The sequence below is a fragment of the Drosophila montana genome, unplaced genomic scaffold (genome assembly GCF_035044405.1).
Source record: "Drosophila montana isolate Dmon_TW-CO22-7 unplaced genomic scaffold, ASM3504440v1 contig_3833_1, whole genome shotgun sequence".
Taxonomy (NCBI): domain Eukaryota; kingdom Metazoa; phylum Arthropoda; class Insecta; order Diptera; family Drosophilidae; genus Drosophila; species Drosophila montana.
The window spans coordinates 2,443,104-2,469,793 of record NW_026998704.1 but is presented as its reverse complement, the minus strand read 5'-3'; the positions used below and the strand labels follow the sequence as shown (position 1 = coordinate 2,469,793).

Genomic DNA, 26,690 nt, shown 5'->3' with positions numbered 1-26,690 from the left:
GGCCAATAAACCGCATATTGATGAGCTGTGGCTATGCCTGTTGCCGTCATTAGCAGCAGTCAGGGCCAGGGGCGTGGGCGTGGTGTGTTAATGACGCTGCTTGCCGGCTTAATTATTGCCGCTGTATTGGACACCAAACACCCAACACCCACACACACGCACATGCAATCACAGCTGTTTGTTCAGTTTGGCATGTGCTGTATTTGCTTTTGGCCGTTGCATTGTGGGCGTCCAAGAATGCGGTCTGCCTAATGTCGCCTAATTGGTGGCCAACAGCGGCTCGTCTGGCTGAGTGCTTGTCTATGTTTCGTCAGCAGTGTTGCAGCGTCTATGTTGCAGCGTGTTGGCTGTTTTAGATTGCAAAACATGGTCTCAAGTTGATTGACTGCTGCAAATGCACAGCGAAGGGATTTTCACTCCAGCACGTGTAAATCAGTGTCCGCTATTAAGGCCAGTCCGCAAATGTATGAAAAGTGACACTTTTTAAATATCTGGCATATTTCTAGCCTAACTCTACAGATGCTCGCCTTATGCAATTGATTTGCACTTGACGGTGATTTTCACTTTGGCTAAGTGTGACTTTCGCTTAGCTCATTCTGCCAAAGCAAGAAATACTTTGCTTAGCTCATCATCTCAATATGCGCATATTCTATTATAAATAACTTTAAACTATATGCTAAAATAATACTGGCTGCTAAATAATTTATTACCAGCATACGTCTAGCAATCAAAAACGACTCTTAGGATAATTGAAAACATTTTTCGATAAGATTCTTTTCAGAATAATAGAAAAGGTTTATATGATATATATGATATTAAACTAAACTAAGCTTTCGATAGATCATAGTTTAAGATTAAAATCTTCGCTTATATACAATAATTTAACTTTAGTTATATACAAAAGTAATAAATAATTCCATTCTAGCTTCACATTTTCTAGAGAGCCGTCCCAGACAAGGTATATTATTGCAAGATAAGTCTGTTATCAGTCAGTAAGCAATTGAAAATCAACGTCAATTCACTTTTTTCTCGCTGCCCTTTCAATGACGCATGGAAACATCTTTTGGGAACGTGGACAACTTCATTTACACGAGTGCCGAGACCACGCTCCATAAAAGGCGCCTATTTATTCGTACAATGACATAAATCGCGCACTCGGCGCACATAAAAATTAAGAAATTAGCCCAGCGGACAGGCAACAAACTGAGCTGCAAGTAAAGGTAAATTACGAGCATGCCCCGACTCTGGCCAAGCACGTAGACAGACTCTGACTGTGACTTCGACTCCGACTCCGACTCGAACTCGGACATCGATTTTGCAGTCATAATGGTGACAGCGAAACGTATTCCAGACAGACCCAAAATCCAAGCAATCCACAACATCATCATCATCGTCATCATCATCATCGTCAACATCGTGGCCCGATTGTAATGACTAAATTTTCTGTGTGGGCGGCTCTGGCGAAGTCGAAGGCGCAGATGCTGCCCAGCATACAAAATGAAGCTGGCTTGTGAATGAAATTCGACCGACAGCCCAAAGACTTTATGGGGAGAAGCGAAAAACAAACTTAAATTAAAACTGGTTGTCCGACTAATACATATATAATACAACTTAGTCTCATATGAAGGAACCTGGGCTGCCGTTGTGTCTGAGGCAGCTTCGGGTAGGCGGTTGTTGCAGCTGCAGCTAATGAAGCTAACGGTGCAACAGCAGCAAAAAACCACAACAACAAATTACCGTAAAGTGCAAAAACTTAATTATGCTAAACACGTGCAACCGCTGTTCAATCTAATTGCATGCCACGATTCACATTCCAACTACTAGAAACTAAAAAAAAACCTTCTTAGATCGATGACTACACACATTTATTTAGAAGGACCTGAGACTAAATGTTTCTCATAGAAAGTATGTTCATTAATTAGGTAAAATTCGCAACGGAAAAGCAAATTAAGCTATATTTCTGTAAATTAACTGTGCGTTAAATTTATATGTACTTTTTATTATTATATCTGTCAAGGCTGCAAACAGCTTTGAAACGAACCCGGAACTTTATTTGGATTTTACTGTAAGTCGCAAAACAAAACAAGTTATCCAAGGAAACAGACAAATAGAACCATAATTTTATTACTTAATTTATATTAATTTCATTTATTATTTCACCATATTTGATAGATGTCAATTTGGGCTAGGGATCAAATGAAGCTCGCATTTTGTACATGAAAATATGGACAGCTTTCACTGTTTTCAGTAAAACGGACAATCGTAAATTAAAAAAATATAATTTTTGAATTTTGAGTATATAGAGGTTTTAATGTGTAAGCCGCACCTAAAAGACAGGGAGATAACCCGAACTGCTAGAAATTCGCTTGTGTTTGCAGCCCCTAACAAAAGAAGGCATCTCTCTTCTCATAAAGTATATATATACTTGATCAGAACGAAGAGCTGAGTCGTTCTAGCCATGTCGGTCTATGTGAGCGAGTCGATCTCGGAATATGTTAGATATGTTGAAGTTTTAAATATATGCTCTCGCATACCATACGTAGAACGAAATTATCATATTTTCTATATGGGATTAGTGTGTAGGTTCTCGTGAAGTGAATACAGTTGCAAAATTTGATACTTGTTGTATGCCTCCTCACAATGGAAAAAATTTCAATATTTAATGCTAGAGACGTCTTTGACTTCTGCTCACATCTCGAGTTTCTGGGAGTACAGTTGTTGTGGGTAAATTATTTTGTAAGCTAAGTACAAGATTATCATGCTCAAAGTAACATAAGCCTATTAATAAATTCGTTGTTACAATTCGCTTTTACTTAAAAGATACAAAAGCTAAAACTTAAGAAATACCTATACCTTTTACCTATAGTGGGAGCACTACAAAACTTCTCGAGTTTCCACAGTTACCAACTGTTAAAGAAAAGTTGAAAAACTTTCAGTTTTGTTAGTGTATCAGATATTTTCGCTTAATTGCTGCAGTTGTCTTTTTCCCAGTTTTTCTTTCTGGTTTGCTTTGATTTGCTTTAAAGTGCTCCCCACGGAACGACGCAGTTGGCCAATTTATGGTTTTTCCCTATGCATTTGATTACCCAATTAATGCACGGCCTTTTGTTGTTGTTGCTATTATTATTTTATTATGATTCGCCGCGTGTCATAAATTTTATGCGTATACGCATTCTAAAAAAAAAAAGGAAAGAAAAAATATTGTGAACTGCGTGTGGCTAATGAGTCCAATTTGGCACAGACTTGGCTGGTTCCCAGTTGGCATTTACATCTCACGTTTAATTGACTCAATTAGCGCCAGCGAACTAGCCACGCCCACAACCAAAACTGTCAACTCATATCCGCTGTCATAAATTGGCCAAAGACCAAACATGAATGCATATCAAATGCCTTTATCTATATCGATCTGAGCCACATATTTGAGCCGGTTTTTGGCTCTTTGGCTGTCGGGCTTAATTAAAAACCACATGTGCTTTTTTAGTCCCGAAATACTTGAAATTGCAATCATTGCCCGGGGTCGTGGGCGGCAATAGACGCGGCGAAAACCAAAAGACATTTGCCTAGGGCTGACTACAGCGTGTCCGCACAATGGAAAGTGCGTTGATTCCAACTGCAACTGTTGCCAATCTGAGAGCCGCTGCCGCAGTGACAAATTGGCGCAGACCAAAGACATTGCCTTATTGCCGGTGGGTGGGTGTCACTGACGCCGTCATCGCCACTCGAAGCTCTGCGCGGGCGTCAAGTTGACCCACATCCGATTCCGCAGAGTGGCACTCACGTGGGCTTAAGCCACGATCTTATAGCTAAATAAAAAACCTACGCCAAGCGGCTATACGTACCATTTTCCTCAATGAAGGCGCGTTGACTTCGCAAAACGAGCGACCTGCAAGTGGAGAAAATAGAAAATTTGGTTAAAAATTATGCAAAACTCATTTTAAATCGTTAAATAAATGCTTGAATAGCTACACTGTTCAATTGAAAAAATCCTGTTAAGCGAGCTACAATATGAACGAGTTGTTACTCTAGCTGCCCCGTGCTGTCAATCTGCTTACAACTTACTGTTTTGACAAGATGAACAAGAGAAGACGAGACGAAAGGTGTAGCTACGAGGCAAAAGGCTCATTTCAAGTTTTCAGTTTGCCAACTTTCAGATGACTTGATAGAATTGATAAAAATCAAAATTAAAACGATTCCGTTAGGAAATGGATAAGAAAGGATTACAGAGGTTGCTTGAACCTCAGACGTTTAACAAAGTATATTCCAAATGCTTTCCTAGTTATAGAATGCATATTGCCTAACACAACTAGACTGAGCAACTCCCCAAAAAACAGAGCTAACAAAAATATTTAATGCACATACTTAGACTTTGTCTATATATGTGCCATATATATGCCATATATATGTATATATTTCCAACAGCACAATTTACCGATTTCTTGTCAATGTTGTTATTCCCTCTGCTCAGATGTATAGACAAATTTATGTATAAGCATAATGATACGTGTATCATAATCATAAACACACATATTAATTTGGTCTGCGCTCCAAAAATAAGCGACGCCGTCGCTCGTTTCACATGGATGCAACTTGACAGACAGTGATAGGGAGGGGAATGGGGGGAGGGGGACGTTGATCAGATGTGGGGGAGGTGACGGGCTCTGTGGCTCTGTGGCTCTGTCATGCATGCGATACGGAAAACCGCATAAATCAGTTGACGCATAAATTTTCATTTTACATAAATTTTGAAATCGAAATAAACGCAACATGAAAAATATGGCAGCAAATCGCAAGACGGCTTTCAACATGATTTGTTTATTTTATTTGAAATCGGCAACATTGTTGTTCTGTTTTGGACTGTTGCTGTTGCTGCAGCCGTAAGCGTGGAAAACATGACAAGCAATTAATTTAATAAGATATGAAAATGCACGGCCCGTTGACAGAGTTTTTCCCATCAGCGCCATTTTTGGGCTAATTGCATCAGGTTGAGGAGGACTCGTCCGAAAACGAAAACCGAAAACAAATTATAAATAATTGCAGCTTCCGTTGCAAACGCGACGAAACAAATGAAAATGAAAAATGCGGCACGCATGTACCATTTTCCAGGAAAACACACACATACATGCATATTCTAAATGCCTGGCCACAGCGAAAGGGGGGAGCTAAGTTCACTAATGAGTGCAGCGCCTGAAAGTGAAATAGTCGCAGACCCTTGTGCTTTATGGGATGGCAAACAGATTATTGTGGATTTTGTGGCACGCATAGTTTCAAAGATGTTTCAAAATACCGACGACAACAGCGGCAACAACAACAACAACAACAATGACAACAATGGGAACAAAAGGGGCCGCAGGCAAAACTCAAAATGCTGACAGCTTGATATATTTTATTATAATTTTCCTGCCGCGCTGCCAGAAGCAAGTGTGGAACTAACTATACGAAAGTATCTTTGTATCTGTATCCGCGCACCTAAGTATCTACGCAACTGCACAGCGCATTTTTGCTGCATTCTATGTAGCAGCTGTCTGTCCCTTGCCCAGCACTGCATTGATTTATTTATAAATCTTATAGATAGCTTCTATTTGAACAGTTGTCAATAGCAAAACAAATATTTTGGCACCGGCTTGTACGCGTTTCATTAGCGTTTTACACGCGTTTTCTCAGGCCTGTGTAACTTTTGGCATACAGAACAGAAATGTTGATTGACAGCTTTTAAATATTATTTCTTGGATAATAAAATATATTTTTATAATTAGGCAGTTTTTTTAAATTTGACCAAGCCGAGGGAATCTGAATTATTTAAATAATTTTCTTATTATTTTATTATTTCGTGCATTAGAAAAATTTATATTTTTTTTCTATCCATATTACGATTTGTTGATTTTTTAAATTATTAGAAAGTTTTTATTTAAAAATTTTAAAATTTTTCTTTTTAATATTTTACACATAAGTGACATATCTTATTCACCCTAGGAATAATTTTTTTTAGCATTTACATATTTTTAATATTCACATATTTTAGCATTGCATATTTAAAAGCTTGTCAGATTTCTCTGAAATATATTTGAGCAATCATTTTAAAAAAACTTCTCGCATCAATACTTTAAGACTAACAGGTTTTCTATTATCATCTTTGCCCAATTAACTTAGGATTCTCTTTTATTTGATTTGTATATAAACGGTTTGCTTTGTTTCCCACATTTTGGCACTTTAGCAGCTCGATTTTGAACTCGCACTCACACCTTTAACCCACCCCCACACAGATATATTAAATGTATCTGGCGAGTGATATTTAATCTCGGCAAACAGCGCCCAATTAATTTAGCTTTCCGGCCTTAGTTTGGGCTTTATCGCAGTGGAGATCGTCGCGCAGTGCTGGGCTGGTTATCATTTACCTCCAAAAACGCTTAACGGCTTCCTGTTCCGTGGGCGTCAGGTGCGTTATCTTTTGGGCAAACTTTGACTCATCGTAGGAATGCAAATCGCCGGGTAGACCACCGACTCCGATACCAATATTGTCAAGACTCACACTCATGCTGCATACGTAATTTTGCGGATGACTATGTCGGCTAGCACTAGGCGCTGCCTAATTAATTGGCAATGCGCTATTTTTGGTACCAAATGGTAGAAATTCTAATTAATTAAATTTGATTGGCAGCGAAACTTCACGCCATGGCGACACCGCAACTCTCAGACTGAACCCGAGCACGAGAAACACATTTCATTTGCTGCACTTTCGGCTGACTCAGCTCAGGGCCATACTTCACTAAGCACGCGAAAATGAATCTTTTGTAGTTTATTGTTTATTTAGTGATTTTAGTAGTACAGCACGTAAACGTTCCGCGCTCGAAAATCGCTCGAATCGAACTGAAAGCCAACAGAGAAAAACTTTACGAGTTGCCGCTGAACTTTATGCCCTGTAAGCGTATGTGTTTGTGTTGTTGTGGCAGCGTGTGTGAATGCTACGATGTATTTGTCTTTTTTTTTTATTTATTTTTTGTTTGTTGACGGCCACAAAAGAGCGGCAAGACAGAACTTTGTTAGCCAAGACGAACAATACGAATTGATTTTTTTCTCTCTCTTATTTTTGCTTTTTGGCCAGCTCAAAGCACGGCTCAAGCATGCAAGAGTTATCGATACGCTAATTAATAAATATAAGCAGCAGCAAACCAGTTGAACAGTTCGAAAGAGTCGGGCTTCGTAACCTGTTGAAACACCCAAACAAACGTCATGCCCGATAAGCGCTTACAGCTAGCCGAGTATCTATGAGAGCGTGTATCTTTCACACATACGTACGTGTATCTACTTGCGTATAGTACATTAGGAGCACCCATTTGAAATGCTAGAAACAGAAGCGTCAATATGGTTGATTCTTTGCGCTTCGAACGCCTTTAAAAATGATTGATGAAGCCAAAGGGTGTCGCCTGGCTGTTGCTTTAGAGGGGTGGAACGGGGTCTGCTTTGATCTTGCAGCCAATCCAGAGTACTTTTTCTGACCTGTGGCTAAACTTTCAATAACAATTCATTAGAAAATAATATTACAAAATAATTACGGATATTTCAATTTTTATTAGCAGAGTCATCAGACATCTTTACATAAATATTCCCTCTAGACTTTTTATGTTCCACGAGTAAATAAAGCTTCAAGAATCGAGTGCAGTCGCCCACTTTGTAAACAGAACGCAAATGCAACAACAACAAAAACACAACGATAGACGCCAACATCGTCCGTACCAAGCTCGACAGCAAAATACTGTTGTTGCCCCAAAAACAAACTAAAAAAAATCAAGAAACTACGTCTATCTCGACACACCGAATAGCTAATACCCTTGCAGACACTTTCCTTACGGCTTTGCTTGTAAGTAATATCTCGGAAAGCAGTAAACTTAATCATCCAAAATGTATTTTTCGACCGACTCTTCCTATCTCTATATAATATAGTAGTGGGGCAATTTAGATAAGATTTGGCTCAATATATACTGCTGATAGGATTTTGCATACATTTAAGGAGCAGAGTGAAACCTACAAAAGCCAAGGTAGTTCAAGATATCTTGAAAGACAAAAAAGATTTTTTTTACGGGAACTTAATTTCGATATTTTCTATGGCAGTTATATTATCAGATAATAGCTTAATGTTGATTAGATTTTGCATATATATAAGAAGCATAGTTAACTTAACAAAAGCCACGTTAGGTCAAGAAATCTTGAAAAACGCGAGAGTTTTCAACACAAGAACCTACTTCTCAACCTATCATTCCAATGGTAGCTATATGATATAGTGGACCGATCCGACCGGTTGCAACATAAGTTTAAGTTTTTAGACTGTGGCTTAAAAGTGAGAGAAAAGACGAACAAACCGACATGGCCGACAAGACAAGATATAAATATGATATATACTGATCATAGTCGAAGATATCTCCCACCATGCGTTACCCAGTCCATGACAAAATTATAATACCCTTTACCAGGGTATAATAACATGTATAAATAAACACATATCTTGTCGTACACACACACACAAACGCACATTGACTGCCTGCGATAACTTCTAAACACTTCAAATCATTACAGTGCGTCAAGCTGCATGTCATGCCGTCTGTCAGTGCACGCACTACAAGACCGCGTTGAAATAACAAAATGGAGAGAACAATTGAAGTTTACACGATGCCTAAACAGTATTCAATTTTAATGAAAGATGATAAGTTGGAAAAATCTCTTAATATGAATCTTTAACATTGCAAGTTCAAATTTCTTATATTTTTAAATAAGCTGTCAATGAGAAAAGAACCCAAATCTTTGTAAAACAGCAAGAATAATTATCTGTTATTTGCCCTCCAATTTAATGAAATCTAACTTTATCATTGTATCTTACAGAGTGAGTGAGCTAAGTGAGCAGATCAGACCAATTACGACAATTCTATCCCAATTCCGATCTCGGCTAGTGTATGGATGCACAGTCTCAATAGAAGGACATTTTAGTCAGAGTTATTACTAAATAACAATAATAATGACTAACAATTATAATAGCGCTATGTTTTGGTTATATGAACTTACCAATAACTACTATTATGATTACTATTAATTGTATTCAGATTGTTAAGTATATTTTTTAGTCATTAGTCTTAATACAGCATCTAAAAAACTAAGACAACTTGTTTCTGACAAAAAAATTGTTGATAAAGTCATCTTTCGTAGAATTATAGATATATAGTACCAAAGACCACACCGCGTATGTGTGAGTGTGCGCGTGTGTGAGTGTGTCTGTATTAGTTGACATAGCGTCAGCTAATAAAAATGTTTATTTCAATTGCAAAGTAAATGAAATGTTTGCCTGTAACAGAAATTATGAATGGCTCATTATGGCTGGCTATTTACACAATTGCCGCCTTATAAGCGATAGCACTTTGTGGATTTCCATGTCAGCGCTGCGTGTATTGAACTTTAACTAGTCGAAGTATTAGAGGCATGAAATTGTCTTGTATTATTAGATGGCATGTGTTTTGGTCAGTTGCATATTGATTTATGCCTTTGTTTATTAATTTATGTAAATGCGTGCCATGGAAGCACGCCTGAATAGATTAAAATGCTTGAAATTTTAGTTGGTTGCCCGCCCGAACTGTTAATGAGCTAACAACAAAATTTCATGCTCCATGAATGTGGCAGTGAATTCGGTCGCTTATTAATTGTCACGGCCCTCGAGGCCGAGGCGTAGATACAAATTAGCCTCGACTTATTGGCAACTTATAAATACAAACGCGATTCCGAGCGTTAAGTGAGCCGGTTATAATTCGCATTCTCGTATCGTATTTTTGGTATCTATGATTTCATAAACAAGTTTTGCCTGCGGATTTCACGGCTTTTAATTATGCGTTAGACAGTTCTGCACATGGAAATCTCATTGCGGGCCCCGCAATAAATGTTTAAATAAATGGCTGCAATTATTTATGCGTCACACCCAATCGATTTTTTCTACGATAGCTGCCGGTGCCTGGGGCCTCTCGATTCTCGATTCTCCAGCTCCGCAGCTCTCGACTTCGACTCAATGAAATTCAACCAAATGTTTTATTGATGTGTTGTAGATAATGTAATTTTGTATTGTTTAAATTGTTACCGCCTTGGCTGGAACTCATTTATTTTTTGTTTTTTATTTTTTATGTGCCTGCTTGACCGCCGGCGTGGATCCGTTTTTATAGCATTTGTCATTTTTTAATCTTTTTTCTGCTTATATTTTACAGGTTCTTGAGTTGTAAATGTTTTTTTCAAAGAGGCCCCGCAGAGTGTTGAACTACTGTTTTGGTAGTAAGTGAGATGAGGTTTTAATAAAGTTGTCAAGTGATTGGCAAGTTAATGTCCGCTTTATTGCAGTTTCTCGTTTAACTACTAAATAAAAGTTAGATCGATACAAGATTTATCGCAACATTTACCGCTCTTGGATGAAAAATGCGGGCGAAAGAAATCTAGATTTTAGATTCAGGACTTACCTGAAGGCCTCAAAAAAATGGGCGAAATACGTTGATTCCATATTTTGCTTTTTAGTTCGAAAAATTTAAACTCAGATATATATGCAAAAATAACTGGAGACGTGAAGTTCAAGAAATTACGGTTAATAGTGTTGAGAAATTAATGCCTTTAATCACAAGCAAACAGCTAGGACAGTTGATTATAAATTCGATGGAGCTCAAACTCATTCCCAGATATCTATCTATCTCTATATATAAAACTGTTTGTCCTGACTGACTGACTGACTGACTGACTGACTGATTGGTGATCAACGCACAGCCCAAACCGTAAGAGCTAGGAAGCTGAAATTTTCACTGTAGCTACCTTATGTGATGTAGGTGCACGTTAAGACGGGGTTTCGGGAAATTCCACCCGCAAGTGTGGAAAAATCGCGAAAAACGTTTGTATGTAACTTTTTTGTTTACCATCCGATCGGCCTCAAACTTATTTTCAAAGATCTTTGTTCAAATTCATTTGAGGTGTGTTTCACACTTTACGAAAAATCCGTTCCTCCTTGGTGGAAATGGAGGTCAAAGATTTGATGGGTGACGTTTCGCGCTTAAATTCATTTCCAGAGATCTATAAGAAAAATCATTTGAGACGTGTTTCACACTTTTCGCAGAATTCAAACTTCTTCGGGGGGAATGCGATTTAAAGATTTTTTGGGTGAAGTTTTAAGTTGTGTCCGATTTGCTTCAAACTTATTTTCAAAGCTCTACATAAGAACTTAATATATACGTATTTCAGCAATTTGGGAAATTCCACCCGCAACAGTGGTAAATTGGCGGAAAACGGTTGTATGAAAGTTTTTTGTTTACCATCCGATCGGCCCCAAACTTATTTTTAAAGATCTTTGTTCAAATTCATTTAAGGGGTGTTTCACACTTTTCGAAAAATCCGTTCCTCCTTGGTGGAAATGGAGGTAAAAAATTTGGTGGGTGACGTTTCGCGCTCAAATTCGTTTCCAAAGATCTATAAGAAAAATCATTTGAGACGTGTTTCACACTTTTCGCAGAATCCAAACTTTTTCGGGTGGAATGCGACTCTAAGATTTTTTGTGCGAAGTTTTAAATTGTGTCCGATTTGCTTCAAACTCATTTTCAAAGCTCTACATAAGAATGGAATGAATACGTGTTTGAGCGATTTGAGAAATTCCACTCGCAACAGTGGTAAATTGGCGGAAAATGTTTGTATGAAAGTTATTAGTTTACCGTCCGATCAGTTTCAAAATCATTTCAAATTTGCTTGAGAACATTGATTTTATAACATACGTGCCACGGGCAAGGCCGGGTTATACCCGCTAGTAATATATATAGACATGAAGTTCAAGATAATACGGTTAGATTTAAATTTTGCACAGTCAGGTTGTTTATAGAAAATTTATGTCAAAATACTTGGACCGAACAAGTCTTTGAAATAACAGCTAGTAATATGATAAGTTAATGACAGGCATCTGGCATCATACCCAGCTTCATATTCTGTTCGCAAAGGGATATTTTCATAGATTATGAATCTGTTAAGCTACTTGCTTACTCGCGCGAACTTGGGGAAAACCTATGGCTTTTTTAAATCACGCAAATCTATAAATAATTAATTTTAAAAATTCAGCCGCGGCTAGATCTTTTTTAAAAAACACACAGCTAGAAAACTTGTGAGCCTGACAATGCAACAGCTCGAAATATTATTGCTTAGGACCAAACACTTTAACTAGAGTTAGTTTTATGAAATCATATTAAAATAAATACGCAATTCGATTTTAGCCAAATAGGAAATTCACTATCTACACATTTGCGCAACTAAACACTTTAACAAATAGGAAGTTCACTATCTATACATTTCCGCAAATGCTGCTGGGGAAATTCTAAGCTAATCTATACCTGGGTCAATACTTATATGCTTATCAGCGCCCACAGAGAACTATTTTTCGCTGCATCGTATATAAAAGTCGCAAATTTCAAAATCATTTCAGTTATTTGCTTGCAGCAGAAGCGGCGATGAATTTCTACCATATGTTAACCGTAATAGTTTTGGTCTTGGCCAATTTTATGGACCGATCGAGTGCTAATTGGATAGATGATATTGGCGCAGAAGTGGTAAGTTAAATACACCGTGAAATTCAAAAATTGATGAAAGAACTTATACATGTCAACCTTTTAGGAAAAAGCTGGCAAAGAAGTCGAAGAAATGGGTAGAGCTGTCGTAAGTCTAACATATATATACTAATATTGAATCATATATACTGAATAACTTTTGCAATATCTTTCTAGGAAAATATGAACATTTAATTTTAACGCCAGCAATAAAATTTGTCTCATTATTATAAGAAAATATAAACTAAAATAGATATTACTACAAATGAAAAGATATTAAATGCTCAATAAAATTTAGAAACATGTTTGACTGAAAAAACAAATATTTTATTAACTTTTTTTTTTAATAAATTCATCAATACATATATGTATCTACAAAAGACTTTTTTAAAGTTAGTATTAAGTATTTCTATAGTCGGCTATCCCCAATTTCATAAATCTGTTTTCTTCGAATGGAAGCAACTTATTAAGCTGATTAAAGTTGTGTATGAAAAACATTTTTAGAGCAATTGCTGCTGTGTACTTTGCTTTGTGCTTATAAAAATAGAAGTCAAGAAAGCTGCAGTCAATTTAAGATATATAAACTATTAAATACCCTGCATTGGCTAAAACGAAACACATATAAATAATTCTTTAAATTGATTAATGAAATTTGTCATTATAATTATGAGAAATTATTAAGACTAACAGAATTTAAGGTGCAAATCTGAGCACTTGAAGTTGCAGGGTATACCATTTTTGAGCAAGTGTTGCTTTCATGACTGATTGTCCTCACTTTTATACCCTACCAGCGCTTATTAGGGAGTTTGACGAGCTGAGTAAATATAACCACAAGGCTGGCTTTATCTTCATAAAACTATGCAAAGATCCATTCTTTTATAGTACATATACAACCCAATAAACCTGTTAAAGTTTGTTAAAAAATTTGCTTTAAATATATTGGCACATTTGTTGCAAGGGTATTCAAATTTCGGCATGTCGAAAAGAACAATTCTTTCTTATTTTTGGCAAATTATGTCTTATCAGCATCGTTGCGGCTGTTAAGCTATTTATTTATACGCAGGCCAGATAAGCCAGCAGTCGTCTAATTCCAGTAGCATCTGCATCATCTCTAGATTCAAGAAATACGCAATTGCAAACTCAATATGAATTACAATATATTAGTCTTAATTGCCATCATTTTGGCAGTCAATGTGGATGTGGCCAAGGCTAATTTGTGGGACAGCATAAAAGATACATTTGTAAGTTTGAACTAAACATAAATGCAGTATATCAAAATCAACTTTGTGAATGCTTGTTTATTATAGGAAGACATAATTGACGCAATTAAAGACTTATTCTCATAAGATAAGTTAGTGAACGTGTCAGTCTTAAACGCATTGAATTGTAAACCAAATGATATTTAAATAAAAAAAATTGAATTTCTCTTTACTCTATGTTTTGCTGGCATCAAATTTGTTTGAGTTCTCTGGCTCGTAACAGTCCACGTGTATTTATATGCTAGTTTGCCGTTAAGTGTGAAAGGCAGCTTCATCTTCATTTCCACTCGAAGTGACGTGTCGCTTTTTGGGGTCATTTCAATCAGCACCTGTCACACGGCTCGAGCGTTGGCGTGTGAAGTATTTTGGGCCGTCGAGTTGCGTCTAGACGGCAGAGCAGCTCACTTGGCTGTTGTAAATTAATTAAAAGAAATTGTTTTGGCCGCTGGGCTGCTGCTGAAAACGTTTCCTAGAACATCGTTCGACACTTTCGCCCAAGACTTAGATTTTTTTTTCCTTTTTAATGTTTTTTGCATATCGATAAGCGGCTAGTCGCGGTCCGTTGCAGTCATAATTTATACGTTTCGGCGCAGTTTATGACAGGCTAACAAATTTCCTGCTGCCGCCCCATGTGGTCAGCAAACGGCGGCCAGCGCGATTCAAGATACAAGATGCAAGCACAAGATACAAACGCCAAAGGCGGCTGCCATCAAGGCCGACGACCGACTCGCAAACTTATGACTGCCAAATGCCATGAGGCGCATAATCGAAAACAGAATACACGCGTGCGCTGAAGCTTGAAGCCTGACGCCGCCGCCTGCCGCCTGCTGCCTGCCGGTTCGGGTCGTAAATTATGATATACTCGCAGCGATGCAGGAGACCAAGTCAGGGGGAGGGCAGCGCAGATGCATAAATATAGTTTTCAAGTTGATTGCAATCGGCAGTTAAACAAGGCGCTGGCCAAGTGACTGGCTAGCAAAGGTGAGCAACTCGGGGCTTTATCATCTTTGCCATGATCATCGCCTGACCTGGCCACCCACAGTCGCACAGATTTGCCAGCTGAGCTCGCTATTTGTCAATTATCGCAATGAGCGATCGGCTGCCATTTCGATCGCACGTATCTGGACTGTAAATCAGAGACAAGTCCGCTCATTGCATCACTGTGCAAAAATTTTGCACTGTACGGCCGCTAAGTAGACGGTGATTACAGGCAACAGCAACAACTACAACTCAAAAGCAACGACAACAACCACTATAAAGCTTAGGTAAGTGCTGCTACACTGAGTCGACATTTGGCTGGCATTTTAAGTCACGGGGCGTATACGCAATTTACATATGTCAATGCGAGTGATGCGATGACGCGCCGCTTTATTAGGCGAATATATCGAATATACCTGCCCCCACCTGCCGTCCTCTTACTCATTCCATTTGTCTTTTTGCATATTGTGCCTGGATTCCATAAAATTGGTAACATATGGCACATATTATTAAGTTGAGCGTAACAATTAAAGATGTAAGCTACGACCAAAATAAGTATAAATATGCTCGATAGTAAGAAGAAAATTAAGAGCTACTAACAGGGTATCTGTGAGTCAGCCTTTTTAATATGGTATACCAAATGACTCCAAAGTGTCAAATAGATTTCGATACTTTTCCTAGACGATAGTCAAACATCCAGAAATATCGATCGTTTTTTAATATTATTTAAAAACATTTTCCATTTTACATTTATAATTAGATTCCAAGCTGCCAAATTAGATAGTTTAGTTTAAAACTGTTATTGTACTTTTGGAAGAGTGCAGTATCAATCTTTTCCGTGTCTGATTGAGTGGTAAGAACATTTAGAAAATAAGAGCACAAAGCAGGGTATCTCTTAGTCAAGAAATGTCATTATAATCTTAGATTTTGCCCTTTGGTAAAAGGCTTTAAATTATACATATATGTAAATCCTACACCAAATAACTTTAAAGTGTCTTTAATAGAAAACGTTCTGTATATCAAAAATAAATAAATAATTAAATAAATAAAATAAATAAATAAATTTACAGATACTTCAGATTTAAAACTGTGATAGCGACTGCGGAAGAGTTCAGTATCGACACTACCGATAGATCATAATAATGCGATTATGGAGGAAATGAGCATAAAGCTCATAATGTTTTTGAACCTTTTTACATAAGATACATCAACTGTTATAGGAACATAACTTTAAGTCTAAATATTTTACTTTGGGTATTATTTAAGTGCTAGGTAACCCTTAGTCGAGTCTGCCCGTTTGGCAAAGTTGCATTTTGCTTTGCCCGTTGCCGCCAATTAATAAACATTTACGCTCTTTGCATTGATTGCCCGCCAGCGATAAGTTGAAGCGACTTTTAAGACCTGGGCGTATTGAGTTTCGTAATTGAATTCCAAATTTCGAATGCACGCCGGTGAAAGTAAGTCGCAAAACTCATTTGAAAGGCCGCAGTCGATGACGTCTAATGCAAAAGTGCTTTTTGTTTCCTTTTCATTATTTCTGGCCATTTTTTATGTGCCAGTCGTGAGTGCATAAACAGTAACGAAAATGCAAAAGCACAAACAAAAAATACTCTAACGATTTCCGAGTTGAAATTGATTTTGTTTTTTGTGCTGCTGCGCAATTGCCAGCTTCACCTAAGCCAGGCTTGCTGAGCAGGTGGAACGTTTCTAAAGGCCGCAAATCTATGCAAATATTTGGAGGCCAAGCGAATCGGCCCGAAATGGTGACAACTAGTAAACATTTTAAACGCCAGTCGGCTTTGGTCATAGGAAACATAATTTTGTTTTGCTGTTGTGGAATTTCGAAATCGTATTTGTGTCATATGCAAACGAGCCAGTGAGAACAAAACACAAAACTGAAATTCGATAGCCCAAAAATAGCAACTATGTGGAGTGTAAATAATGAGTTGTGAACACGTAGAACGCTCTTGACATTTCACGGTAAGCCCGAAACCTGTTTGGGGCAGAGGCGTAGGACAAAGGGATTACTGAATAATATCACAGACTAGCTGTTATTTGCTTACTTTGCCAGGGCTGCAAATACTAAGAAAATATAGTTCGGCTTGTGGTCCACGCAGGTTTCCTGGCTTGAGGTACACTACTTTTTTTTTAAATTTAAAATTGCTCGTTCTATGTACAAATATATTAAGATATTCCAATGAATGGCTTGGGGCAAGAGTTATGTATGTTTTGGCCAGAGTCTCCCCTAACATATATTCATGTCTCTCAGTTTTTGGGCTTGGTTTACGGATCGGTTTATTTTGAAAAGAAAAACAATTCCGGGTTCAAACCGGTACGATTATAAACCTTGGTTCTAACATATCGATATATAAAGAAAAAAAAAATATAAATATATAAATTCAAAAAGGAAACTTCGTAGCTCAGTATTGGTATAGACTACAACGTTTTTCAAAAGTTTTGGCTCTTAACTTTATAATATTTTAATAGCACCGCAATAGATACTTCTTTCAATTTTAGTGCCTCTATAGTTTGAAAGTGCATGCAAACACTTCGAACATAATCATCATCAGCCACTTGACCGCAAGACATAAAAGCCACAAGTGCCACAAGCGAAATGAAGTAATTTTTGGTTCAACACTTAAAATCACGCCTGCAAATTTCAATTGCCCTCCAGGCATTATAATTATGCCATTATGATTACGAGTGCTCATTACATTGAGCAAAATTTCACGACAATGGGCCACAACCTTCAATGTGGCAACGCTGAAGTGTACAAATTAAATTGGACATTAAGCTGATGCCGGGCGTACGATGCCGACATATCCGACACAATAGACAAACAGTCAACAAGTTGGCTCTCACAATTGGCACTCACTCGCTGTCAGACAACGGAAGTTGTCTCCAAGGCAGCCGGCAACGGTCTGCGCTGATTTCATTCATCCAAAACTCGACTTGAATTACTTGCAAATTGCTGGCAGCCAACGTTGGAGGGGGAGGCGTTCCAAAAACAACAATCTCAAACAGCTGCTGCATACGAAATGAGTTTGTCAGCTGCAAATCAATATGTATGCATAAATTTTGGCATGTTCTGACGATTCTGCAGCCGCAGCTGCTGCCACAAAAATGTGCAAGCTCCAGAATAATTGGGAACCCATTTAACAACTTTCCCACAACATATCAAAATTCAACAAGTGCAGCATCGAGTTAAACCATTATGGATATCATATCTTATAAGCATACAAAACTAAATCAGCCAGAAATGCAAAAAAAAAATTAAGTGAAAATGGAATTTAGAAGTAGTCGATGTTGCAACACTCTATGTCAGTGCTGCAAAACGATCAGTGACGCTTTTTTTGTGCGTTATTCTCTTATTGCAATTTTGTCTTTGAATCACGAAGAATAAAATATCTTCTTAAATCTTAATTATTATGTCGAAACTAAGGGGAGGCATATTTTAAATAATACGCTTTACATATATTTTTAATTTGAATTTAAATTAACTAAAAGTATCTATAAACCATTTAAAGCAAAAAATAATAGTAAGGCAATTAATTTAAAAGAAAGACACTAGCATATAAGTTCCTTAGCTACAATCAAATAATAAAAATATAAATTACGTTGGCCGTTACAGATAAATATTGAAAATTTAAAAACCAATTTTAAATTTCAAAACAAACAATTATTTTGAGAATTGCAACATGTATATTAGGAAAAGATCATTAGACTATGAACCTGTAACTGACATAGATGTTTAATGATTCTCTAAATAGATTTCATTGTTATTATTCATTGTTTCTTCATTATTATTATTAATACCACCCAAATAGTTGTACAAAAACTTAGCTAGCCCAAAGTACCCGTTTGTAAGGGCCACCGCAACAGTTTTTGTTGCCAACTGCATAAATCACAATGAAAGCTCCGGTTACCAGGGCCAAAACTGCAAAGGCAAGCGTTATTCCTCACGATGGCACTGATGATGGAACCGGCTGGCATAATAACAGAGAACAGAGCACTTCTTGGGCACGACGCAAATAACTTGCAGCGTGACTGGATAAAATGCCAAGCCGAGCCACACAGAGCCAGAGCTGGTTGCCCAAGCTCCGGACTCCGTAGCCCATCGGAGCCATGCACTGGCGAGACATCTCCCCAAGTTTCCAATCGTCGCCGGTCGGCAAAATTCAAACAAATCGCTCAAACAATGCAGCAACAACAACAAAAATCGAAGAAAAAATATAATAAAATACAAAGCAATTTTTTGACACGACTCGCGCAACTTTGGCTTTTGTTGTTGCCTTGTTTTTTTTTTTTTTGTGGAACTTGGCTGGGATATTAGAAAACCGCACAATGCGTTTCAACTTGCCTCAGATTTCAGTTAATTGATTAGAAAAACGTGTGCATTTAGATAAGCTCTGAGACACATGATACTCAATAACCATAAACGCATTGCCTTATACGGCTCTTGCGTTGAACGTGATATTATTGCATTTTAAAGAAATAAAATGGTATCGAATAAACGAAATGTCTTGAATTAATTTTTACAAATTTAGTTTTGGTATATTGAGTATACATACGCAGATATAGGCTATAAAGTTTTGTTTCTAACAACAAAATTACCATAAACTAATTTAATTTCCCTTTTCGTTTTTTCATAAACCATAAAACAGTTTAGTTGATTTATATATTATTTAGCTGCAGCTGACAATTGTAATTTCTAATCCGACACCCGATCCTCCTCAAGTCATCGAGAACAAGTATAAGGTAAGAGCAATCAAATTTTAAGTCGGTTTTTATTTTTATCAACAAAAAGTTGTTCAGATAAAAATACATTGCTAGCCGAACGATTCTCTGTCCTTCTTTTGAATAAAGTATGCTTAATAGCGTTAAAACTGAGAGACTACTTCGCATAGAAGCCGATAGCCGGACAGACGAACAAAGCCATATAGACTCGGCTGTTGATGCTGATCTGGAATTGATATATTTTATGGGGTCGGAGATGTCTCCTTCTATGCGTTACACATTTAATAATATATTCTTCAAGGGCATACTAAATAATTGCAATAAACTACATTTATAAATGTTAAACGTTTTAATTTCAGCTGCTACAATTTTCGGTTAAATCTTTGTATTAATATTAATATTGTTGTAAAAAATATTTCATAGCCGGTAAAAAAAAACAATTTATTTTAAAGGCATGCTATAAAGAAGAGAATGGGAAATATATATTTTAATAGAAAATTAGAGCTTATGATTATAAATTTCTAAATTATTGCAGTGTAGAAAAACAGTTCCTAAACTACTTTTAAAATATGTTACTTTTTAGCAGCATGCGGACACAACGTAGAAAATGTTATTTCAATTAGGTCAAAATGATTCATAATTCAGTATGTCACAGTCTCTTAGTAGACAAAATGGTTTGACATCCTCTTCGTACCTCACTTCTATATTTATTTTAATGGTCTCGAGATGCTTCTTTCACAATATTTTGGGTACTGGGAAGAACGGAAGGCTCAATGCACTGCTTCATTAAAATAGACCCATTATGATCTTATTGGGCGGGCAAACTGGGCTCGAATACCGCGTTAACCCAGTCTAACTATTTTCTACACTATCCAACAGACTTGCTGTGCTTGTAATACCCGCATAAATTTGTAGCTGACAAATATGCAAAAGCTGTTTTTACTCCAGACTAGTCACTACTGTGCCTGAGTCGCCGCCGCTTTGGTGTTCATATTTTGGCTAATGACTGGCACTAACAAAAAATTAAGTGGCCACGAAAAAACAACATAAAAAGTGGCAGCCAATTGCTGCAGCAATTGTTGTTGTTGCTGTTGTTGTGACTTGACTAGCGCACAAATTTGCTCACATTAAACTTAAAGTTTTTTTTGTGTTTTATTTAATTTCATTATTATGGCCTTTTTGCACTGTCGAACATTTATTGGCTGCTTGTTTATGATTTTGTGGTTGTTTGTTTGTTTTTTTTGTTAGCCAAGTTCATTTCAGGCAAGACTCCTGCTTGAGGGTCACCAGTCGCTGTTGTTGTTGTTGTCGTTTTTGTTGTTCTCGCTGTTGTTTGTTAATTCAGTTGTACGAGGCGTGGCAAATGGCCTGTGAATGGTCTGATGGATAAGCGAACGGCCGCACAGACGAGCCGCTGCATTCATTGCCCAACCACTTTAAGCCTATTAAAAGCTAAGCAACTCAGGCAATGTGCAGCGCCAGCCGCACAGCTTATAAAAGATACTTTTTGAAAACTATGCCAAGCAGCTCACACGCCAGAAGAAAAAAAAAACTCTTTTACTCGTAATGTGCGATCGACAAATTGCCAAATAACTGAGCACAAAAACCAATACTCCAACTCGAAACTAAGGCCTGAGATCTTTGCATCAAAGTAGTCGCCGCCGTCGCCGCCATTCAATGGGATGAAATGTGAGCTACAGTGGGCCGGAAGCATTTATATGATATTGTTTGCATTGTTTTGGATTTTTTAAATAATATTGTAATTTTATTTCATTTTGCATTGGGACTTGATTAGGTAACATAATAATGTTGCATAAAAGAAAACGAAAGATCATTTCCGCATGAGAAAGAGAAATGATTACCATCTATAGAAGATATTCTAAAACCTCATAGACATTTATTCCCAATCAATATTATATAGAATATTAAGCATAAAGTTTCAAGAAATTTAAGAAGCTTATCGAAATGTTATAGAAAAAAGTTAAAAAGTCTAGGATCTAATAAGATAAGAGTTTTATTTATGCGAAGTATTTGACCTATAAATAAATAAAAAAAAGTAAACATATCTATTCATTGTACTATACTTTGGGCTTCCTTTGGCTTCGTGCATGGAGATAGGATCTTGGCAGAATCTGCTAATAAATTATTTTGTTGCCCCGTGGACCTTTTGCAGCTTCAACATATTTTATGTGGCAGCTTAACCCATTGTGACCCATGGTATGGGCATTGGCACGCGATTCGTGCCCCCCCGCTCCCCAACATAACAAACCGCATTTTGTCTTCACATTGTTTGCGTGCCACCTTTTTGCTTATTATTTTTTGTTGTTTTCAACGTCGGCTACTTAAGCAAACATGCAACATTTTGCCCGGCCGCTAAAGTATCTCTGAGATACGCGGGCTGGCTTATTAAAATGCAATCAGCGCAGGAAGCGGTATCTGCCGATGCTTACTTATATGTATATACTTATGTATGTGTGTGTGTGTGTGTGTGTGCTTGTGTTTGTGTGTCTGTTCATAAAACTGTTTGCTGGTTTTGACCATAAGGCGCAGTTGCTCCGAACCGCCTTCAAAACTATGCGCGGCATTTGTGTCAAACACGCGACCCAGTCGCCAATGGTCCCCCAAGTGCCCCGGCAAACAATTGTCGGGAGCTGGCAATGGCTGTTACCAGTTGCAAGTTGCCAGTTGCCAGTTGCAAGTTGCCAAAACTGCCGCCTGCCATTGCACCAAATTGGCAACTGGCTTAGAAAGTCACCAACAATTGCTGCTGCTGCTGCTGCTGCTGTTGATGGCAGCCTGAAAGAAAGTCAAATGCCATGTTGCCACTTACATGTTGCAGTTGCCAGTTGATGTTGCTGTTGCCAGTTGTTGGTGTTGCTGTTGCTGTTGTCGCGGTTTTTGTCTCTGCTATTGCTATCGATGTTGCAATTGTTGCTCTTGTGCGCTTTAATTAGCAGCTCCAGGGCAAGGCCTTACCACAGCTGGGCAACTCATCTTTTACTTTTGACTGATTGGCGAACTTTTGTTAGACAGCGCGACGACGTTGCTGTTGCTGTTGTTGTTGCTGCTGCCTACCGGCAATTTTTGTTTCTTTTGATATCTTCGATTGCACTCTTTGACGTGCTGTTGTCGTTAACTTGTTGTTGTTGTAGCTTGCCAGTTGCATGTTAATTAAGCGCACCTTGACTGCATTTGCCTCCAGCTGCTGCTGCTGTTGTTGTTGTTGTTGTTGTTGTTGTTGTTGTTGCTGCTGCTGTCGCCGTAGTTCACTGCAAATGTAAAGTTGTTATAGTGATTGTTGTGGCTATTGCTGCTCATGTTTCGTTATGCTGAGCAGGCAGCTTTATGCCTAACATTTGTTTTATGTCAGCTTGATGAGCAGTTCAAGTATCTATTAGATAAATTACTTAGGTTACGGACTGCATATGACTTCAAAGACGTGAGCATGAATATCATCAAGTCATGCATCTGACAGTGGAGTTATATAACTTTCAAGACATGAAAAAACTTAAATCATTTTCATTAAACAACATAGACGAGCAACCTAATATTAATTTAGCATATGTGCAATAAGCAGCACGTACAATATTTTATATTTAGACTCTAAGACAAAATTCTCTTTGAAATTATTTCAAAAGTTTTGATCAATCTAATATAATTTAATATATTTTCAACGTTAGTATTTCTATAAAATTTTTAACTCAAAATCTTTTAATTACTAATTAGTATGAAATCATAGCTCGAATCTTAGACCAAAACATGTTATAAAATTATTTTATTTTATTCTTAACTTTATAAGTTCTACGTTCCTTAGATGAAAGAAGTATGTTATTCTCTAAATGTATCTGTCAGATTAAAAATTTAATAACAACATATTCCAAATATTTTCAAGATTTATTTATTATTTATCTTCACAATTTGTATACCCATGTAAATATATAAAAAAAAACTTTTTTTGAATGATTGACATTCGCACAAAATACACAATAAGAGATTTTTTATGAAATTAAATGGGATATCGTTTGGGTATACCTATATCCAGTAAGCTTTCAGTTTCATAAGCTTTTAATATCTACATCAAAATTTTATTTCTTGTAGTCTCGAAAAATAGCTCAGATAATTCAACAAACAGTCTGTAGAATATTTATAACTTTTATATCCCAGATTTTAGAGGCTAATAATATATTATACTGCATTTTGCTACTAAATAAGTCCATGTTCCGAATTTGGGGAAAAGACAAAATAAAGTTTTAATTTGCATATATATATTTTTTTTGCAATGGAGTTTTTGTCCCTTTATGTCGTTTTATTTGCTTAATAAAAATTCAAAATTCTTAAAATACGACAATACGAAATGATTTTATAGTAACGCAAATTTTTTGTAATTTAAACATATTGTTATGCGCATTATCATTATCATATTATTATTTTATTATATTTTATCTACATATTTTCTGCAAGTCAAAAAGAACCCCACAAACTGCAAACCCACACTCAGTGGAAGTATGCGAAAAATGTTTCAATTACAACAATTAAAGTTTTTATTTATATCATGCATTTGATTAACAAAGATTTAAGCAAGGTTTCTCCGGTTAATAGTTGGGTCCGTAAGTTGGCCAGGCAAATTCAGCCCACACAATGAAACCATAAGCCGAAACATTGAGTCAAGTATTTTGCGTTGGTGGCTCAGCTGTGAATGGCCAATTCAGGCAATTCTTTTAGGCCAAGTCCAGTGCCTGACGGCAATAAGATAGAATGAACGAAATTCTGATGCAAAACCATACCAAGCAAAAGTTTATGGGTTTGTGATTTTGGCTTTACGGGCTGGTCGTAAAAAACTAAAAAGCACATGATATAAAACACTTTAAAATGGCGTGGGTTTGTTTTTAGTACGAATTGCTTTAATGAGTCAGTACGGAACCAGTCGAAGCTACGCTCTAGGGGCAGATCACAAAAGTGCGGCGCATCTTCAAGATAAATGCATGATGTGGCTGGTAAATTTTGACCAGTCATTGCAGGTGTTCTGACTGACTGTTTGACGACTGCGAGATGGTAGATCTGAGAATTTCCGTTTGATTATAGCTTGTAATGCATTTTTAATGATTTAATTGTTTTTTTTTTTTTAATATTTATTTTGATCTTAACTCTACTCGTTTTACAGCTACATTTGTAATGCGCATTTGATTCTTTTAGTTTTTAGTTTTAATTTATTTTATTTTTTTATTGGTTTTCATGCGTCGACGCACCTGTTTCACTGTTGGTTGCTCTTAAAGGCAAAACAAAAGCAGCTGCCGCCAATTACAAGCGCCAAAACGTTTCCAGCTAATGGACACACATATTTGTTGCATTTTTTCCCACACACACGCGCAGCAAAACACAACACAACAAAACACAACAACACAACACAATTCGAAACCGAAACGGAAACCGAAAAAACAATTTGATGTTGCAAGCGACGCGCACGAATCGTAACTGCTGCAGCCAGGCGACGAGAAGCTGCAGCTAGCTGCTGTCTGTAGTAGATCTTGATCTCTCACACACACGCACATACACATACGCACTCACTCCCTCGCTCTCTCCCGCTCATACGGCGACTCCTTGTGTTCTCGTATCTCTTAAAATGCGCTCTCTCACGGGTTCCGCGTTGCGACGCTAACGACGGCGCCCAGGCGAACTCCGCATAAAGTTCTAAGTCAGCGAACGAAAAAAACAATAACAAAATTCTGAGCACGCCGCGATTGCGTTTGCGTTTTGTTTGCCGTTGTTGTTAGCTTGCCGCGCTGCCCACAACTGAGCGCCAGGTGCGACAGCAACTGAGCCGCAGCCGCAGCTTGGGCGCGCGCTGCCATAGTAAGCAGCGCCGTGGCAGAGCGCAGTTGTGGCTGTATTGCGCCAGTGTTGTAGGCTTCAATGGGTTAACTGGCTTGTTGTTGTTGTTGTCATTGCTTGTTATTGCCCGTTTGCCCGTTTGGCTGTGCATGCGCCGTGTGAAACGGCGAGTAAGGCAGACTACACGTTAAAAAATTAAATGCAAGTTGCTTGTATGAATGAATGAATGAAATGAATTGATGTATTTTAGAATAACCTAAAACAAATTAAATTAATTCAGCAGAGCAAATTAGTCCTATCGGACTGCATACAATTTTAGCTAACTAAAAGATAAGAAGAGTAGAAATTCTTTGCAAACATAACATACAGGGCATTCTTTAGTCGATTCTAACCAGCTCAACACCTTTGCATAACGAAGCAGGTAATAGAACACCAGCTGCAGAAACATGACTCATGAATGATCTTTCAGCTGTTGCAAAGTTGTCCTGTTGGGACTTAATGAGCAGATATACCTGGATATGCATGCCCGAGGATTCGACTGGGAAAGCAGCGACGATATGTAAACTGAGATTTAAAAGGGGCATTCATAACAATATCTTTTGGATCTCAACTGAAGGTGCATGCGCAGAACGCAGCCAGAGCCCTGAAGAGAATGTGCAGGGTATAGAAGATGCACTGAATATTCTATTTAGAAAATAAATGAACAGATTTTTTAAAAGCTTTTCAGTATTGAGTTATATATTATTAATTCCTATATATAAGTTCTAACTAAGTATAATTTGTTGTTAACAGTTTGTAAAATAAAATTAACATTTTATTAAGATCATAAAAATAAAATATGTATACATATAAACATGCTAAGACTAAAAATAAAATTAAAATATATAAATAATAATATCTTTTTTAAATATAAAAAAAAAAACTATTTCAGCTTCTTTATTAAATCTTAATTAAGAGTGTCTTTAATAGACCTTCAAATGGTTATATAATTGGAAATTGAATTACCTAATTCGGATTAATGGATTGCAAAAAATATTAAATTCTCAAAATAAAATCGAAAATATAAAATTCCTTAATTTTTCATAGATTTCCATGTTTATATATTAATGTATATATAAATGTTTTACATGTGCATTCCCATATAGACTTTAATATTTTAAATGAAAAATACAAAACAAAATTCTTTTTAGATATAGAAGTCAGTAATTCACAATTTGCCTCAGGAATAAAATCGCTCCATATTGGATCTATAAGGCTCGCTCTCTGGCATACCTATGCTAATGAGAGTTGACCTGGCACT

General features: G+C 37.1%; 2 protein-coding genes and 2 long non-coding RNA genes across 5 annotated transcripts in view; 2 read left to right on the top strand and 2 right to left on the bottom strand.

The window, feature by feature from the left end:
* Kank (kank) overlaps positions 1 to 24,953 on the bottom strand; it is a 40,154-nt gene extending 15,201 nt beyond the window's left edge. The window contains exons 1-3 of one of the 2 annotated variants that reach the window (XM_064696051.1): positions 24,808 to 24,953; positions 22,392 to 22,830; positions 3,840 to 3,883 (exon numbers count right to left, since the gene is read on the bottom strand). In XM_064696051.1, coding sequence (XP_064552121.1) covers positions 3,840 to 3,883; positions 22,392 to 22,393 — 46 coding nt within the window. In that variant the 5' untranslated portion in view covers positions 22,394 to 22,830; positions 24,808 to 24,953. Of the gene's footprint in view, positions 1 to 3,839; positions 3,884 to 6,392; positions 6,811 to 22,391; positions 22,831 to 24,807 lie in introns of those variants that run through there. The other variant, XM_064696049.1, reaches the window with a different exon arrangement.
* LOC135437875 (uncharacterized) lies at positions 12,440 to 12,910 on the top strand. Its single transcript, XR_010437766.1, has 3 exons — positions 12,440 to 12,590; positions 12,655 to 12,696; positions 12,765 to 12,910. It is a non-coding gene; the product is annotated as an uncharacterized LOC135437875 (long non-coding RNA).
* LOC135437815 (uncharacterized) lies at positions 13,527 to 14,018 on the top strand. Its single transcript, XR_010437756.1, has 2 exons — positions 13,527 to 13,828; positions 13,895 to 14,018. It is a non-coding gene; the product is annotated as an uncharacterized LOC135437815 (long non-coding RNA).
* LOC135437850 (serum response factor homolog A-like) lies at positions 22,587 to 25,838 on the bottom strand. The gene is made up of 2 exons (XM_064695925.1): positions 25,783 to 25,838; positions 22,587 to 22,830 (listed from the first exon to the last, which is right to left on the bottom strand). The coding sequence occupies exons 1-2, from the start codon at positions 25,836 to 25,838 to the stop codon at positions 22,587 to 22,589; spliced, it is 300 nt and encodes a 99-aa protein (XP_064551995.1).
* Between the last annotated feature and the right edge of the window lie 852 nt (positions 25,839 to 26,690).